Source organism: Periophthalmus magnuspinnatus, chromosome 24 (genome assembly GCF_009829125.3).
Source record: "Periophthalmus magnuspinnatus isolate fPerMag1 chromosome 24, fPerMag1.2.pri, whole genome shotgun sequence".
NCBI lineage: Eukaryota > Metazoa > Chordata > Actinopteri > Gobiiformes > Gobiidae > Periophthalmus > Periophthalmus magnuspinnatus.
Window position 1 is genome coordinate 8,635,638 of NC_047149.1, and position 20,395 is coordinate 8,656,032.

Consider the following 20,395-nt stretch of genomic DNA (forward strand, 5'->3'; position numbering starts at 1 on the left):
TTTAACTGTGCGCTCTATGGGTCCTCTTTATTTATGAGGTCAGCTGACCCAAGGTGACAGAGCCTTTTCTGTGGCAGCAGCCAGACTGTGGAACAGCGCCCTCTGCCTGTCAGATCCTCTCAGTCTTTAATGAAGTTTAAGACTAAACTGAAAACCCACCCCTTCTCCCTGGCATTTAATAGTAGCTAGACAGGATAACTTGGTGTTTAATTATTCTTTTCCTATGTATCCTGTTATCTGTACATTTGTTTTTTGCTGACTTTTATGTAAAGCACAAGTTCTTTTACATGTGCTGTATATTTAAACTTGAACTGTAGTAAAGAGAGTGATGTGTTCAATGACTTTATATTTAGTATTGTGGAATAAATCAATCATTTTGCAATGCTCTTTGACTGTAGCATTTAGATGAACTGTTACAGCTGACTGAAAAATATACCACTACTGGATTTCTAAGACCAATGGCAATTATGCTCTCATTAAGCCGTAATTTGTTCCTTCTTAGTGCTAATGCATTTTCACTTCCATATAAGAGAAATATAATGGTCATAAAACAGTAGTAGGGCTGTGCAGTTAAACACATTACATTGCTCTGATGATTGTTGCTCTAATCAATGACAACATTTGAGAAGATGAAACTGAACGCTCAGAGATGGACGTGCATGGACTCTACAGGTGGGACTGTATCTGAGACGTGCATCACCTACTTTCATTTCATCTGTTTGTTCTTTATTTTAGATGCACTGATGCCCCGCCTTCCCTCTAAGAAAGTCACCATTTTAAACACTCTCTAACACAGCCATAATTGGGTGCAAACTGTGATGTAATCGGTGTAATAGGCTCTGCTGTGTGAATATGTCAGATGTGCTGATTTTGCAGTTACTCCCTCTGATAGTGATGCCCACAGACAGTTGACAGCTGAGAATTGTGGGAGTGAACCTCGTACTGTACTACACTAGGACCGCACTCTCCCCAAAGCTGTGTGTGTGTGTGTGTGTGTGTGTGGGGGTGTGTGTGTGTGTGTGTGTGTGTGTGTTCATGAATAATGGATCTACTGACACTATATGGACTGTACTGTGTGAGCCCAGTGTGACCCAGATACCACTGTGAGCGTCCACAGCCCCTGACGCCGGCTCCATTCTCTTAACGGGAGATTCCTGGGCTGTATTCAAAAGGCTCGTTGTTGGGATGGTCCGTTAAAGGCGCTGTACTTGATTTTTATTGTTTTATAACTGGCTCTTTGGTTGCTCCCTTAGTCCTCCTCTTTATACTTTTTACAGCTCATGGACAGGTCAGGTTTTTGTCAAATACATGGTAAAAATTGAGCACAAAAATTTAAAGAATTTTCCAGCTGAACAATATTTGCCAATGTTGAAGGAATTCATATCAAATCAGAATCAAAACTAGGCCACCGTATTTTGATCCGTTAAAGATGCTCTATGTAACTTTCCCGGTCCAGCAATTGCTTGTCTCCATGTAGATTGCCTGGAGAGTTCCACAGTATAGCATTACACTTATTTTCATGGAGACAAACAAGTGAAGCACCAAGCATAGCAACAGCTCAGGTCTGGGGAGAGGCGAGTTCACTCACAGAAAAGATGCATGTTTTTATTGTTCTTTTGAGCAATAAAAACAAAAACAATGTCATTGAATGAATTAATACAAGATGGATAATGCCGGACTGTTGAATGTTCCAGACACAGGAATAACATCTCCATGGAGACGAGCAGGTGGCATACTCTTTGGAAAAGTTACATAGTGCATCTTTGAATACTACAGCTTCTACTATTATTACAACTACTACTATTACTGCTTATTCTACTACGACTACTACTATGACTACGACCACTACGACAACAATTGCTACGACTGTTACTATGACAACTGTTACCACGACAACTGTTACTACTACTATTACTACGACAACTACTACTATGACTACTATTACGACTACTACTACTACATAAAAAGTACATTATTTTGAACAGGTGAGTTTTCAGGGCTGTTGTGTGTGTGTGTGTGTCTGATGTATTTGGGTAGTGAGTTCCAGAGGGCGGGGGCAGCAGCGGACAAGGCCCCGCCCCCCAGGTGTGACCACAGTTTCAAGTCTTCGCTCAGGTACAATATGCCATAACTTCAGCAGACACTTTCATAATACTGTAATACTGATGTGGTTATTAATAGCCCTGTTAATAATAAAAGTGTGAATACTGTACAGTCTGGTTCAGTCTTATGTAAATGAGTTGTTTTGAGTGACTCAGCCGTGGAGAAACATCTGCTCCTCAGACTAACACACACTGGCCCTTTAATCAAAGTGGGACGCTCAGTGGGACCAGGGAGAATGTGTGTGAGTGGGTAGGACAGCCAGGGATCTGTCGGACAATCACACGCTTTGGTTCAGACATAGGCCGGTCACGATGATCAGTATATGGGCTATATTTTTGGGGTCAGTATTTATCATGTGTACTTTTTCTTTGCACTACTGGAAAACTGTTGGTTAGTTTTTGGCTGTACGATAAAATTTAAGCCGTAAAATGTTGAATGAATACTTACTATCTTAAAATTCCTCACTTACCTTATGCATTCTGAGCATCCTAATCCTAGCCAGCATGCTAACACGCACTTCTGGATTACCGGACAATAAAACACTTTCTAATTAGATGCCAGCAGTACATAGCAGACTTACAGACTTATTTGACCTCAAGAGCTGCTCATTTAATATGTCTGTACTGGGGCAAGACCAGTTTTGCTCGTATACATGGCTGTTTATTGCAGGTCATGATTTTTTAACAATATTGTAGATTTAGAGTTGTCTATTTTTACTTGAGCAATATGTCAAACTTCAAAATGTGTTACTATGACAGGCCTATTCATATCTCAAAGTAATACAAGATCATTTATAAAAGGGCTGTGCAGTGTTTACTTGAGTCATCTGTAACTGTCAGGGATCAGCTTTGGTCTTTTTACTTTTACTTTTTACTTTAAGGGAAGGTCTATGTCCGTAAAAGCATGTGGTTTGGGGCAGAGTTTAAACTTTGCAAGAAGCAATTTGACTTTTTATGTTCAGGAAATGAATATTGATGTAACTGATTTTTTTCTCACCCAGCCCTACATTCAGTGGTGGAAAAAGTACTCAATTTTGTTCAGTGAAAGTACAGATATTGAAGCAAAAATATACTCAAAGTAAATGTATCACATAAAAAAATCTACTTAAGTGAACATTTTAAAGTATCTTTAAAAAAGTTAAAGTATTTCACGCAGATTTTGAGATATAATAAAGCTTCAAATGTAGTGATTTTGATAAAGGTTTATGCAGAATTTTGTTCAGAAACAATTAAATTGGTGGTTAGCTGTTTTTAGCTGTATATTTGTCCAAACTACAAACATGTAAAAAATACACCCCTCAGCCTTTTCAGCAAGTCACAACAGTAATAAAACATACTTGTGTGTTGTAGAATGTAGAAAGTACAGATACCTGTAGAAAGTACAGATACCTGTTCTCAAATGTAGTGAAGAAAAAGTAAAAAGTATCCACTTTACTACTTGTACTTTGTTACATTCCACTACCGCCTAAATTATCTGGATCCACAACAAAAATGTATTGAAAAATGAAATGATTTGACCTGAAAGCCGAGCTAAACCTGAGCAGAGCATGTCAAAGTGTAATCATTTGCACTACAGGTTTTTAAGGGCAGCTTAAGAACGGCTGAGAGCGTTCATAACACATTTTAGAAGAGGTGTAATGTTTTGAACTGTGTACAGTTAAGTAAATATAGCCAACCCATAGTCCAAAGGCCTGCTGCCTCAGCCCTGTTAAAAAAAACAAAAAACTATTAATAATGAACTTTGGTTCTCATCATAGACTGTATAAAGATGTGAACTAAGTGAGTGTGACATTACCCTTAGCTCCAAATGAAGCTCATTGAGGCTCGCGGTTATGGGGCGATTTTGGAGCAGAATTTCGATCACGAGTATCATAGCAACCAAAGAGCCAATCCGCCCTTCCCGCCCACACCGCTAACGGGAAGACTTTTCACCATTCAAAAGATAAAATATCAGTATGTATATCACATAAGGTATTCTTTACCTATGTAGAATAAAACTAGAATGAAAGTTGTTTAAATGAATGAATGACTCTGAGACAGTCTTGTGTTATTTATAGCTCAGGCGGATGCTTTTATCTGAGGACTGGAGACAGGAGAGGACACCACTGTCAGCCTGTGCAGTTTCACACCTGAAGGAGGCAAAAACACTAAGAGGAGTAGAAGTAGTCTCTCCTTCTGTCCTCTGTCCCCTTCTCCCTCTGTCCCCTTCTCCCTCTGGCTCCAGGTTTTTGAGTGAGGGAGAAGGGGACAGAGTGAGGAGTGTCCTAGAACAAATGCCTTACACCCTCTCTTCTTTCTCCTTTCCCTCTTGCTCTCTTCTCTCTTCCCATTTCACTCTCACCCTTCTCGCTCTCTGTATCTCCCTTTCTCTCTCCTCCCCCTTCTCCTTCCCATCTTCCTCCACCCCCCCGCTCTCTCTCTCTCTCTCTCTCTCTCTCTCTCTCTCTCTCTCTCTCTCTCTCTCCCTCCCTTCCTCTCTCCTCTCCCCCTCTTTCCCCCTTCACACTGTTCTTTGGAGGGAGGAAAAGAACGTTTATTTTTCCGCACAATTACCGTTTCACTTTGAGAGGAGGCGATGTGAGATGTTGCACTTTGGGCTAGTGCCTGGCACTTTTCAAACCGAATCATGTTTGAATCTATTTCTTTCTTTCTTTTTTTTGTTCTTTTTGTCTGTCCAGTGTGTCTTGGACCTGCTCTTCTTCAGACGAGCTCCGTCTAGACACAGTTTTTCATCATGTGATTCAGACAGATTTTGGTTCATGTGTAAAAGAATTGAGCCCTTTAGTAGCATTAATATGTTTTATTTTATTTTTTCACAGTTAAATCTTAGCTGCAGCTGATGATGGTAAAATATCACGAGCCCAAACACTTTTATACATGATTTAAATTCATTGATTTCACTGTGATTTTTGATAGATTCTGAGTATCCCACTGGTGTGAAAGTTACTCAGCAGCTGAAGATAGTAGAATATCATGAGTCTAGGAACAGCTTTTATACATGATATGAAATTCTGATTATGACGTATGTATATTTTAAATTTACCATTACGATGTTTTCTTCAGTTAAATCTAAATTTCATCTGAAAATAATAGAGTATCCGGGCACAGTGGCCTATCTGTCACACACTACAAAATGTTTCAGTCCAAAATTTTTTTTAAACATGTGACAAAAATTGCAGACCACAGACCTGAGGAGAGTCATATGAGATTTAAAGTCTCTGAGCGCAAAGACTGCAGCGAAGAGACCTCACACCCCAAGCTGACAACAACATGAGCTAACAATGACTAACGACTGGCTTTGAGACTCTAGAAGTGCAATGCTCTTTAGAATACTTCAGTTTAGACATAAGTCAAAACTGTGTTGTTATTATTATTTGTGATATCAGATCAGCACAGGATGGATTTATGCCAACAGACAGATGTGAGGATCTACTCTCACCTGTCTTACTTTTAAAAAACACTTCAACCTGGATTAACGCTGCCATTTTGTGGACTGGGTGTCATTTGCAGAGGAAACACACACACACACGAGTAATAAAGTTGTGCAATTCTTTTTGACTATTCCTTGAGTTTGTGTCCTTTACCCCTGACGCTCTGTTTTAGAGGCTGGTGCGGCGATGGTGATGTTTTGTGGTTACGATGCGACCGACCAGCTCAGAATCACACAGACACAACACAGCTGCTTTAAAATCACGTATGAAAACACAAAGGGAGAAGCAAATATGGTCCTAAATCATGATCCTGTAGTTTGTGACGGGCTTTAATTTACACATAATTTGACACAAGTGATTATTATATACAAATTCATCACTGCAAGATTTTTCTGGTTGACTTTCACATCCAAATTTGGTTCTAACTGTATCTGAAGCGTGTACTGTATCATAAACTGGATAGCACATTATCTCATACATTACAGTATTGTGACATCACTTCCTGTGCGCCCATTTGGAGGTCCCCATTCACAATAAACATCTATTTCTGTGCGTCATGGTGTAGATAGCTGCGATCACACTGCGCTCTGCCTAAACATGATCGCTCCTTTCAGTGACACTGGCTCATGTCTATAAACAAGGCTATTATCGCTAGAAACAGGAGGATAACAACATGATTCTTCACTAAAACCAGTCACATGTGTTTAGACAGTGTATGATCACTTCCTGGTTTCGTTGTACACAAATAAAATGAAATAAATGACACTAAACAGCCAAGTTATTGTTGTGTGTCACAATATTGAATTTGACTTTTAACAATATTATGAGAAAATATTTAGAAGTATAATAATTATTCATGATGCTTGACAACGTGCCCAACATCTGTCAGCTCCTTTATTTTCTTCACTTAAGTACTTTTCCTCTAGTATGTGACCCACTTTATGAAATTAAACTTTCTGAATGAAAAAGTGAAGTTAGTGTGACGTAAACAGCACTTACCTGAATCATAGGCCTGTCACTATAATCACTTACTGTTCAGTTTATGAAGCTGGAACTATATTTTTGGGGGTCGGTATTTATCGTGTGAACATTTTCCTTGCAATACTTGGAATTATTTTTGGTTATTTTTTAGCTATATGATCAGATTTAAGCCATAAAAGGTTGAATTAATAACTTCTATGACTGAACACTGATGCAGGCAAAGTCTCAGTCTTGATCCTGTTAGATCTGAGTGCTGCTTTTGACACTGTTGATCATGGGATCCTCTTACAGAGACTGGAGGACTGGGTGGGCATCTCTGGTACGGCACTAAACTGGTTCAAGTCCTATTTAGAAAACAGGGAGTACTTTGTTGAAATTGGAAAATGTATATCAGATAAAATGTCCCTGACCTGTGGGGTGCCCCAGGGTTCAATCCTGGGACCCCTGCTGTTCAATCTCTACATGCTGCCATTAGGCCAGTTAATACGCAGCAATAATGTGTCTTACCACAACTATGCAGATGACACTCAGATCTATGTCTCACTAGCAGCAGGTGAATATGGACCAGTGGATTCACTCTGCCACTGCATCCAACAGATCAGTGTGTGGATGCAAAACAACTTTCTCCAGCTAAACTCAGACAAGACTGAAGTTATCATCTTTGGCCCACAGAAACATAGAGAAAGTGTCAGCAGTCACCTCCAGTCTCTCTCTCTAAAACCTTCAAATCAGGCTAGAAATCTAGGGGTAATAATGGACTCAGACTTGAACTTTAACAGCCACATCAAATCAATAACATCTGCAGCTTTTTACCACCTAAAAAACATTGCAAAAATCAAAGGTATACTGTCAAAGCCAGACTTAGAGAGACTTATCCATGCATTTGTCTCCAGTAGGTTAGACTACTGTAACGGCCTGCTCACTGGCCTCTCCAAACGAGCCTTAACACAGCTGCAGTACATCCAGAACGCTGCTGCTCGGGTCCTGACTAGAACCAGGAAGTATGAGCACATAAGTCCTGTGCTCAGGTCTCTGCACTGGCTTCCTGTAGCTCAAAGAATAGACTTTAAAGCAGCTCTGCTTGTGTATAAGTCTCTCCATGGCCTAAGTCCAAAGTATATCTCCGACATGTTAGTGCCATATGAACCATCTCGCAATTTGAGGACTTCAGGGATCGGCCTCCTGTTGGTGCCCAGAGTCAGGACTAAACATGGGGAATCAGCGTTTAAATTTTATGCAGCTAAAACTTGGAACAGTCTTCCTGAAGATGTGAGACAGGCCTCTACTTTGACAATGTTTAAATCCAGACTCAAAACAGTTCTGTTTAGCTGTGCATATGACTGACAGGTTTTTATTCTGCACTCTTCTCTTTTAATGTTGATTTTATGATGATTATTTGTGATTATTTATGTTTGATTTGTGTGATTTTAATGTCTTTCTTATTCTGTAAAGCACTTTGAATTACCTTGTGTACGAATTGTGCTATACAAATAAACTTGCCTTGCCTTGCCTTGCCTTATTACAGATGCAAACTAAGTACTAAAGTGTTTTATTCTGCTGTTTACCGGTATTTACTGCAGCTCACGATTTTTAACAATATTGTAGATTTAGACCAGTTTTTGTGGTTTAAATCTGCTGTTGGGTTACTGTGTCAGAGGCATAAATTAATATATTCACTTCAGCAATATATCAAGCTAAATAACATCCCTATTGTGCAAATGTAAGTAACTGAAAGTACTGAGAAGTAACTGAATACATATACTGAAAATACATATGCAGAATACACTTTGAGTAACTGTGTTTAGATGCAGCTACTTTTTCACTCGGTGGTATTCAGAGTACAGTTACTTTACTAAATTAAAAGGAATACACGGCGGTACGTCATTATACAGTTTTGGCTTTGGCCTGCACAGTATTAGTGAGTAAAACAAGAAAGTACAGCTCTTACGGTGTGTGTTTGTATGCGTGTTGTGTTTTTTTTGTCAAAGATGAAACAGTTGGAAATTGTCATGTTTTTCTTCACAATAACATAATAAAACTCCGTGTAAAAGTATTCCAAGTGTTCAGAATACAGTACTCTGATCGACCCATGTGACTGCACCTTTAAACCGTGGTTTCGGTAGTCGTGAATAATAAAATTCGAATGTTTCTCCCCACAAAAACAATGCGTTCACAATAGCTCTCTGGTTATTTCAAACTGGTCCTCTGAAGTGTGTGCGCCCTGTGTCCCCGGTCATGTGCGTCTCGTGCTTTGTGTCGCAGTGGGCGCTCTCAGTCATCGGGCACGTCTCCTCTGTAATTTGGACGATGACTCATGGCCCATTGAGGCTGATTTAAAGTCGCTCTGTGCCCATAGCGTTCCACCTGTGCAGCCTGCACTATGGCAACAGCGAGACTGAAATAACAGCTCCTGCAATGATCTGGTTTAAAGCCGACGTATTGTGCAAAATCAACTTTTAAACCCCGTCTCGTTCACACACTGTAAACTGTAAGTTGTATTTAGAGTGACTCACACAGTTTTGAAATCTTTATTGTTCTGTGTTTAAGACATAATTGCTCCGAGAATTCGTGCAAACTTTTTTTCATGAATGTAAATTTCATCCAATGCTCATGACTGTAACATTACACAGAGCCGTTATTTAATTATGAAACTACTTGACTTTCTTTCTTTAGTCTTTATCAGGGACCATGTACAAATTAATTAATCTTACAAAAGAAAAGACGATTTCTCCCAGATTTAGCCGCTGCTACTTTCCATCTTTAGTCCCTGGGCACAATCCATACCAATATTAAAAAAAAAATCATTATGTGCAGGTTTTTACAGTTACTCAATACAGATTCCCACTGATTTTAAAATGCAAAATATATTTATCTTTCCTGTAAGTTAAAAGAAAGGTGTATGCAACCTTTCTCTCAGTACTGGATTATGGAGATGTGGTGTACGAAACTGAGACTAAAAAGAGGGTTTTTAGCTGCTTTGCTTCACAAAAATGGATTACACACCAAGGAAAAGCTAAACGGGATACTTTAGTGACACAGTTGCAATTTAATAATCTGGTAATGAACTTTTATACTCACATCTGCTCCTGTTTTTAATGTTTTATATGTCCTTGTTTAGTTTTTTCTGCTTGTATTGTATTTTAAACAGTACGCCCATGAAAAAGATACTACTTATATATGTAGTTGACTCCGTTGTGCAGTATTTGTCTAGACTGATTTGAAAATAAACAGAAGAGGGGGCGGGATGGTGAGTATTTGTGATTTAAATATCTAAAGAAATAGAGGTATTTTTTGGATGAAATTAGTCAGATAAAATTAATCTAATGATGCAGCTGTTTATCAGTTGTTAATAAGAACAGAAGTGAAGGGAAATGGGCAAGAACAAGTTGTTTTCACAGCTATTTCTTTTCCAGAACAGCTTGCAACGCATAAACTTTCCAGCTACTCAAACTTGGGTAATCATATAATAATCATGTGTGAATTCATTGAAGATAGTTTGGAAACTGTTGGTCCCCAGAGCAAGAGGCAAATGACTTTTATTTCATACTAGTGTCACGATACTACAATTTCAAACTAGATTCCGATACTAAGGAATAGAGTTCATACTCAATTCTGATTTTTGATACTATGGTGATAATAAAAAAAAACTCTTTCTTTAGACGATAGAATGTGATTTTCAACATTAAATGGTAGTACTGTTTTATATTCCCATGTGTCCTTATATCTGTGTAATCCCTGAGTGGTCCAGGTCAGTTCCATAGTGGTCCATGTGTGTATACTAGTCTATGTGTCTTATACTTCTGATGCAGTATGATGATCATTCTAAAGTTATTCAGGAAAAATTCATTTCCGCAATGTGAATGTGACTTTTTTTAGTATTAAAACTTTTTCAAATTAATATCTAGTTTCGATTTTAGTTTTAATGTCGATCAGTATCTGATTTTTGATACTTTTGACCACCCTACAAAGAGGTTTAGTCTCATGTTTTATTAACTGCCAGATTAGCCAAGTCAGGACTACAAGGCAAAACATGCCAGTGCAATCTCTCTAGATCAGGAGTCTCAAACTTGTGGCCCGAGGGCCAATTGCAGCCATCGAGACGATATTTTGTGATCCGCAGGACAATGTAAAAGTTTAATGTTAGTGTGGCATTACCATGTTGTAGTAGTGTAGAAGCGTGTAGAAGGTTCCGCCGAATCAGTAAACCCCAAACACACACGTCACTCGTGTTGTGTACTCCCGTCACAAACGTTTCAACAAATAACGATGTATATCCATAAAATCCCATGTATGTTGAAAACAGCGATGATGTTTAAGAAGAGTTTAACAAAGCTTTTTTGTGGAATACCTGATGTTCCCCAGCCTCACCCAGACTCTGCCTCCTGCAGCCCCCAGATCATTTGAGTTTGAAACCCCTGCTCTAGATGTTTTAAGTAATTTTTGCGAATTCCAAAAAAAAAAAAAAAATGCAATAAACAAAGCTAGACCTTTCCTGAATATTTTAAAATAGTCTTGGATCATAGTCTTGGTCCAGTAGCCTTAGACCACATGGTAACAGACCTGCTAGTATACTGTGTTAAAAAGCACTTTCTATTCTATTGTATCATTGTGCCATCGAAATTGGTTCTATCAACCATTTTCCTGGGACAACACTACCACAAATATATTTTAAAAAGGAAATTTCAATGGCCACAGTTACCGGAATACAAATGCTGCAATTATCAAAGAAAAGAAAAACTAATCCTTTGTGCAAAACTGAATATCCTATCGGCGTGTGGTTATAAAACATGCCAACCTTTTAGTTTAGAACTCTTAAAAAATCTGCTCCAAAGGTGTTCCTGCCTCACCTTATACACTTTAAACATCCTAATTATTCACAGGGATGAGACTATAAGCATTTTTTTCACAACTTTCAGAGGCCAGAGCAGAGTTTATTATTCAATTGGCATGCTAACGTGCACCTCCTGATTCTTGGACAATAAAATACTGACATTTGTTTTGAATTCGACACAGGCAGCACCCAGCGATGCATACAGCCACTTTTAAAATGTAAACAGATTTCCATTGGTTTTAAAATACAAAATTGCAATATTTGTTTAGCTTTCCTGTAAGTGCTAAAATCGTACTTAAAAATAGCGATGTGGAGGATTACCTGTTATATTTGACTCACTTCTCACTATGTTGCTAATAGGTCCCTCTGCTAACACACCAGCCCAGTGAATACTCCAGTCCCTGCTCCGCGTGCTCAGCTGTGGAGCGGCTCTACACTGTGTTTACTGCAAGACCTGGCCCCATTTAGACGTGGCTAAAATGTTATCTGTGCCGTGATTGGTCGGCCCGGCGACTGGGGGAGCCAGACAGCTTTCAGTCATTTGTCCAAAAACCTTTTCCAATCTACAAACAACATCTGCGGCTGTTTTAGTTGGGTCTTACTGTGCTAAAAATGAAATTGTGCTCAGTGTTTTGAAGCTACAAGGTTTAGAATCTTTGGACATATTTACTCAAAATGTTCAATAGCATTACATTTTTGGTTAAAAACAAAGCAAAATTGACTGACCAGCTTGGACACAGTTGCTCAGAAATACTAAAAAAAACATTTAAAACAGATGAAACAGCAACTTGAATTGTATTAAAATATGATAAACATCTGTTCAGGCAAAAAGTGTAGAAAAAGTGCAAATTTGTGAATGAAGTGAATGAATGCACTAACTTTTCTGGTGGAAAGGTGGCTACCTCCTTGTATTTATGGAAAGGTTATTGTTTTGCCTGGAATATTCCACAGTATGGTATTAAACGTATCTAGCATTTGTTGAATAACTGATGTTTTATTGCTTATACAGATACATTACAGGTTCGTTCCTTACCTGTGGGTGGGCTTGAGCCTCCACAGGTGTGCAGCTGTACTGTGTACCATGTAGACAAAGAAAGTTAAATATCATACCGTTAAATAACATAGGTTACATAATAAATATATCTCCTGACTTATTGGGTCTTAACAGAGCAGTGGCAGGAGGGGGACGGTACAAGTACATACAGGGTGATGGCATCTGAACTAATTTATGACTGCTGTGGCATTTAAAATCACTGCCAGCGTGGGTGATGTCTGCAATCTTTGCCTCATTAACAGGCAGCAAAGAGAGGTGTCAGCGCTTTACAGCGGAGGAGAAGACCATGGTCGAAAAAACGAGAGAATTATAAATGAGCACAATAAAACGACTCAGAAGCCCCACGATGAAAGTAGGCACCAGTAGCTGCACCATAGAATTTTGGATGGGCCATGACAGAACTGACGGGGCCTGTGTTCTGAAGCACACACATGTGGCCGTCATACACGTGACTCCCTGTAGGCCCGTGCACACACACACGTCAGTCTTTTCAGTTTTTTCTGTTTTTACTTCCCATTACACAGCAGACCCATGTTTTTCTCATGATTTCCCATCCCACTGCAGACCCACTGATCTCCTCTCACCCCTGGTCACAACCACTCCCGCCTGTCCAGCGCTCCCCTGCCTTCTGTCCTGGGGGTCCTCTCATACCTGTCCCGAGTTTTCTCAGCTATGTACTGCTGGTCTTTCTCATTACCCTGTTTTTGGTGTCCACTGCATTTGGTCCCAAAAAGGTGGAGGTCTCGTTAATTTATGCAAAACATTTGTCATATAAAGTTGTGTTTCTTATTGTACCACTCTGCACACAGAGCACACATGAGATGTGTTTTTGCTCTGCTGTCACAGCCTCGAGCTGTCAGTCAAAGCACAGGCCTGATCCAGGTTCACCTGTCCCCGTCTGTGAGAGGTCCAGCCTGCTCACCGACTCCTGGCTGAGTTGTCTATGGTTCTGATGGTCACTTATTGACTAACTTTATAAACTAACCAGAGCAGCACAGTGAGATTTTGGTCATGAAATTGAATGAAGTTGATGAAAGACCACGAGGATGTGATCGTCAACAGATCCAGTAGATTTTCATGGATTTTCTTGCATTCTTAGTTTTATTTTTCATTTTTCCAACTTCTTTCACATAGTAGTTAATGGTGTGACTCCTTTTTTTCACTGCTTTTTATTTGAGATCTAGTTATGAAAATTATATTGTCAATTTTTCTCTTTGTGGAGTATGTGGCATTTCTCCAAATTGTATTCACTTTTTTTTTTTCCCTTTGCAGTCTGGCTTGAACAGTCAGTGCTAAGAATCATAGTCTCCTCCACATCAAAACAAATGTGTCAGATGTAAACCTCCTTCGGACACAGATCACCCACAAACACCTGGCCACAGCGCTGGGATCCTGAAAACAAAACAAGGACAAGATGTACCTGAAAGCCTTCTGAACACTGAATAAATAATATAAGCTTGTAGCGTGCTAAAGTGGTGATGCTATCTTAACTCCTTTGTGTATCACCTGGCTTCCTTTAGAAAGAAACAGAATATAGACTAGAGTATGCTATCTATAAGAATAAAACTGTCTATTATCAGAAAATGAGTTTATAAAAAGTACGGGAACTTGCAGTGTGTAATCTTACAAGCAAGAATAAAAGGTTAAATGCACTGATGTAAAAAACATGGAAAAATATGTAGTCCATTTACTTTTTGTGTTATATTTAAATCTCGGTGAAGGCACATTTTAGCACATTTGTGAGTGGATGTTATTATGTCATTCATAATCTCTGTTCTCTTCTCAGTTCTTATCCTTATTCTTATCCTCCAACAATAAGTAGTAAAGTTATTAAAGGTGCTATATTACACAAAATGGATTCTTGTGAGCTTTAAGCCATGTTATAATAATATTACTTCCTCCGTTTTTTTCATCCATGAATGTTGGAGTGACCCTGTATTATTAGTCTGTCTACGTCTCCAAAGCTCAAAATGCTCTTAACACCTACCTTTTACCTTTTTGTTCAGTAGAGATTGGATATTCCAGGGTTGAATCTTGTGTTTTTTAACTCCGAACACCTTCACTGAAAGGTACACTACAACGGAGCACTTCCTGTACTACCAAATGACATCACAAGGTGGAACAGTGTTTTTTGTTAAAGTTTTTGTGTTAAACATGTGAATGAAATCAACACAACTCCAGGTCTGTTTTTGATGAGGAAATATTATGTCATAGATCAGAACATAGCACAATATGGGCTTTTTAATATATTTTCTTTTTCTTTTTTTGCCTTATTGTAAAGCTGCACTTAAGTTAGCCTAATTTCCTCCGCAAACAACAAAGCATTCCATCTAAATATGTAGAAAATCTGCCAACGCTGTAGTTTAGACGTCTACACACATGTTCTAAAGTACATGGCAGTTCAGATTTCAGTCTTCTCTCTGTTTTTATCAGCTTGAAAGTTTAAAATACAAATACCAAACACAATTCTACTATTAAAACATAAATCACAATCCTAATGTTTGTTAGGTTAATGTACATTCTGGACAGTTAAGTTGCTTGCATGACATTATGAAACAAAAACTGGGTCATATCTTCTCAGTCAGGAAATAAACAAAAAGGGGACTTATTTTTTGCACAGTAGGTTTAGAACGTGGTGCCATTATTCAGCTCAAAGATGTGCTCATTGTCAGTTGAAAGGATTTTAAGATTTGTGGAGCCAATCCCAAACAAATATGAATAAGTTTCAACGTTGCATTAAACCTGAAATTGACATGCAAATTTAGAACTGTTGTGTTCAAACTCGATACCAACTTGATACTAAGGAATAGATTTGATACTCTCATACCAAAATGATAGTAAAAACACTCTTTCTTTAGACAATGGGAGTAGTATTTTCTTTTATAATTACCATGTGGTCTTATATCTGTGTAATCCCTCAGTAGTCCGGGTAGATTTCATAGTTTTCGATTGATTAGTATCTGATTTGCGATACTTTTGACAGCCCTTATTTACATCTCCCATGCCTTCATTACACATTTTCTCAGTTTTAGTAGTGACAGTACATCCACCTGAAGAGCAATCCTGGCGACTGTAAAGGAAGCATGATTCTCTCTCTCTCCCCTCCCACTCTCACTCGTTCAAACTCATCGCCATGGAGACGTGAGTGCGGTCTGAGCGAAGGTTGAGCTGCTGCCGACCGTCTCACCAGTGCGCTTTTCACAATCTCTTTTGAAAACCTGCAGCCTTTTAACCATTCTAAAAGTGACATTAATTTTTGCTAAGTGTTAAATGGGTTTTCTTTTGTGTGTGTTTTTCAGATGCGGTGCTGAGATGAGCAGCCTGGCAGCTCTCTGACAAACACTGACTCAACTTTATCATCGGCCCCTCCAACTCTGGTCAAGGTGAGCTATACTTTGTGGAAGTACAGGAGAAATGTGGAACGTAAACAGCTTTGTCTTTTAAATACAATTGGAAATATGGGTGGAATATTTATTTATTTTATTTTATTTGATAGTTGATGGGCATATTTACACTGTCTGCACTGTCCCCGATTACAGCAAACATGCTCATCCATTTGTTGTCCATAACAAAACATGATAGAATATTAAAAAAGAAATATAGATAATATTGACTAATGATGAATATTACATTTTTTGACTGTCCCAATTCATTTTTTTATCCTGTCCTTAATTGGGGTTCAAAAATTGCTCAGAAGTCAAAGGATGGTAAAAATAATCAAAAAAGTGCAGAACTATCACCAGGGGCAGAGGTAACATCTGGAGAACAATATTAAAGTCTCTCGAAAAGTCTTATTTTTTATTGATAAGACTGCTTTACTTGAAAATACTGAGTTTTATGTTTTGAAAAGTGATTTTTAATAAGAAAACAGCTAGACTTTTCCGGTAATCATATTCTTCATTTTGCGGCTCTCTTTGACTGCTTGCTGGGTAATTATTCAGGCTAGACTAATTATTATGATTCAGTTAAACTCAGCTGGTCTTTTGCCTTCAAAAGATGTATAGGTTTCGTGGCTGAAGCTGCGTTTGCGGTGCTCATTTATTTTGAATTGGTTTAACTGGCTAAAACGATGTATGGCATGTAGAGGATGTTGGAAATTTCTGTATTAACAGTAAAAAAAAAAAAAAAAAAAAAGTGGGTGTGGCCAAGGGCGGGGTCATACTGGTACTGTTCGGGCAGGCTTAAGAGGTTAGTAAGTATCAGTGCATTAAAGTATTGTATAGAAAAGGGAGCAGATAACATAAGATTGCTCTTTTTTCTGCTCCTTTTCATTTATTTTTCTATGTTTAACTTAAAGACACTGTTATTATTTTATATATTTCATAAAATATGAACAATTACATTTCTAGATGTTGACTCATATTTTTAAGAAAAAATGGTGTAAAAATAAATACAAAACTTAATCCTCCATACAATTTTTCTCCTTGGATGATAATTAATTTGAATCGGAGTTGCCATCATTAGCATGTATTAGTTATGCACTGATGACAACCCCGTGACTTGTATTTTGTTTTTGTTTTGCAGCTCCCATCGTGTCCATGAGGCCGCCCCATCACTGCATGTTGTGGGAAATATGTTGACCTCATTTTGAAACCCTCCAACCCTTCACCCTCGCCCAGTGTCCCTCCCTGGTCCCCCTCTTGTCCCACCACCATGACCAGCCTCAAGCGTTCCCAGACGGAGCGCTCGGTCGGGGGCTCTGTGCCGGCCTCCGACGAGTTCTACACCCGCCGCTTACGCCTTCCCAATGGAGGAGCCCCCCCACCCCGCAGCGAGAGCGCCCACATTTCCTCCTCCAACACAGGCACCAACCCCGGAGTACCTAAAATGGGCGTGCGGGCTCGGGTCGCTGACTGGCCGCCCAGGAAAGACGGAGGGAGCGGCGGTGTTTGGCATATCACCGTGGAAACCGATTCACCGAGTTCAACCACAACTTCTTCCTCTGGGTCCGGAAGCGGGGATAGGGAGAGGATTATGGGAACGGAGAGGAGCGAGAGATCGGAGAGAGGGGGCGGTAGTGGAGGTAGCGGGGGCAGCGGTGGTAGCGGTGGTGGTGGCGGCGGTAGTAACATATCTGCAGTTACAGCCCATACTAACCTGTCTGCCAAGCTAGGTCACCTCATTAGCCCGCAAGACTCTTCAATGCTACGCAACATTCAAAACACACTCAAGAACAAGATGCAGAGCAAGGGCAAAGACAACCGCTTCCTGTCCCCGGACGGCTACCTGGGTTCACCGAGGAAGGGCATGCGACGGATCCGGCAGCGCAGCAACAGCGACATCACCATTAGCGAGTTGGACGGGGATAACGAAGGCTGGTCGTTTTCCGGCTGGACTCCAATGCATCGCGAATACGGAAGCACGTCGTCCATAGACAAACATGGGGTGTCAGGAGAGAGCTTTTTCGATATGCTAAAAGGCTACCAGTCTGCGGAGGCGCCAGATCAGAGAAGTCCTGCTCCAGAGAGGTTGTCGGAGTTACTAACAGTTGCACCGATCAAGCAAGCTGCCTTAGATCTTCCCGATGGACCGCTAGTCAAAGGAAGTCCTGCCAGCCGACTCAAGGATAGAGAAAAACAGTTGAAAAGGAGGTCTAAATCGGAAGCGGGTAGCGAGTCAATATTCCGTAAACTGCGTAGCGTCAAAGTGGAAGGCGATACATCCAGAGCGGGGTCAGACGCAGAGGACAGTGGTAAAGCGGACGAGAGCGCGCCCCCTCCAAAGCCGTGGGTGTGCCAGAAAGGTTTCGCCCATTTCGATATCCAGTCTTTGCTCTTTGACCTAAATGAAGCCGTACAAAGCAGACAGTGCGGCTCCAAGCGTAAAAACACAACCACAGGGGCGTCGGCCGCAGCTGCAGCATCCGCCTCGGCCACTTCCTCCTTGTCGTCCAATCAGAGCGGAGCATACGGGTCGCCATGTGGATCGCAGGAGGAGCTTAACACGAAGGATGGAACGGGACACGGGACTAATCCAGCGCTGGACCCAGGAGATGACAAGAGCAACGAGCTGGTCCTGAGCTGCCCCTGTTTTAGGAATGAGATTGGAGGAGAGGGCGAGAGGAATATAGCGCCTGCCAAACAGGTAACTACTGCATTACTTACCCAGTCTCATAGTGACTGAGAGCAGTATTCAACAGTATGTCGTAACACCATATGGCTTTGGTGTTGACTGCCATATGTTTAATTGTGCGGTCCAGGGTTGGTGGTTGTACATAAACAATATGAATAGGAAAAAATACATTTGAAAATATTTGTCTGTAGTTACTGTGTAGTTCAGTCAGGGGACGCTCACAACTATCTTAAGGTTTAATTCTCCTTCTGGTACATCACAGTGTTGTTTTCATTGCATTTTATTGGATAGTCATTGCCTATTTCATCCATATAGGCATGTTTTTGGACGAAATTCATGGGGAAGCAACTGTCTAGACAGTCACTCTAATCGTGCACCGTGACAGAAGTAGAGAGGACTATATCAGAGCATTGTTTCTCTCTGATGGTGCAGTATTCGAGAGAGAGAGGACACTGGAGATAACGTTCCAAACTGTTGTCTGGCTGCTACTTCACAATGGTAGTAGATTACCACTAAAGCCAATATTAGTCATCATTAAATTTCAATTTAAAGGTGCACTATGTCATTTTTCTGGTGGGTGGCCTGTTTTTCTCCATGGAGTTATTGCTTTGGCAAGGCAAGTTTCTATGTATAGCACTAGAATGAATGAAGAAAGCATGTTTTTTAAAATGAATACATTTCAGTGTTTAGCAATAACATCTGTCATTCGAAAAAAAAAAACAAGATGTGTTTAATGCCATACTGTGGAGCGTTCCAGGCAAAGCAATAATATCTATATGGAGACATCAATGTTACAGGTTACACCCCAACATCATAAAAATGGCATAGTAACCTTTTGAATTATTAGAATTATTCATATTGTCCAGTTGAATTAACAAATGTGCTGTACTCTAGTAAATGGATCCTTTAATTACAAAGAGGTTTATTTGGAGTATAGTGAATCACCTCTAAGTCAAACACTGTAGTATTTTTACACCTCTGACCTCTCAGCAGGGCAGCATTGGCAGTGGGGGCAGTGGCAGCAGCAGTTCTTCGGGCAGCACAGAGGAGGGGCCCCTGGACTCCACTCTCTCCTCTCACTTCACCAACGCAGGTGTCGCTGTGCTGGAGGCCCCCAAGGACGGCCCGGGGCTGCACACGGACCGCTCCAAGAGATACATCGTGGAGCATGTGGACCTGGGGGCATACTACTACAGGAAGTACTTTTACCTACGAGGTGAGTGGCAAGTTTTGATATTGAAATGCTGATCTATGAAAATATAAATAAATCAGTTTTCTAGACTATATAAAAGTCTTCACCAGAAATAAATCGGTCAACATTATAGCTTGTATAAAACCTTAAATAGCTTTTAGCATTGTTTCAATCTGACTGGCATCTGTGCTTCCTACTGATAGGCCTTATACATACAGACGGCAATGTGTCTGTTTTAAGAAGAAAATGAGACTTAACGGGCATAGTTGACATAGCATTACGCCAGAAATAAACAGATTTCTCTTTTGATTTAAATACAGCACACTAGCGCCAGACCATAGCTCATGATGCTAGTGCTGTAGCCTGTAGCTCGCAGGTGCCTTTGTTTCTACACATTTGAGCTGTTGGACCATCTTGTTTTTCAAGGTGTGAGGATGATCTTTTCTGGTGTAAGTGTCAAAGAGGACCATGAATCTGAAATGTAAAGTTAGAAGGGATTATGGAGTCTCTCATAGGTTAAGCTACAGCGTAGCGAGGCACAAGTGAATTACAGCCCCTCCAGAAAGGACAGAGGGAAAGACGTGAGACGTGTGTGTTTACAGTAGGATCAAGGAGGATCTTCTGGTCAGAGTGTTATCTTTGTGAGCTCTCATACAGCGGCAGGGCCCCAGGAACTCACAGTCCTGTCCTTGAGTCCAAACAACAATGTATTTAATTGTATTCTATGTGTGT

General features: G+C 40.1%; 1 protein-coding gene across 1 annotated transcript in view; it reads left to right on the forward strand.

Moving 5' to 3' along the window:
• sipa1l1 (signal-induced proliferation-associated 1 like 1) overlaps nt 1–20,395 on the forward strand; it is a 130,785-nt gene that overhangs the window by 62,879 nt on the left and 47,511 nt on the right. The window contains exons 4-6 of the mRNA XM_055232292.1: nt 15,699–15,782; nt 16,924–18,483; nt 19,462–19,687. Of these exons, the coding sequence (XP_055088267.1) occupies nt 17,053–18,483; nt 19,462–19,687 (1,657 nt within the window). The 5' untranslated portion in view covers nt 15,699–15,782; nt 16,924–17,052. The remainder of the gene's footprint in view (nt 1–15,698; nt 15,783–16,923; nt 18,484–19,461; nt 19,688–20,395) is intronic.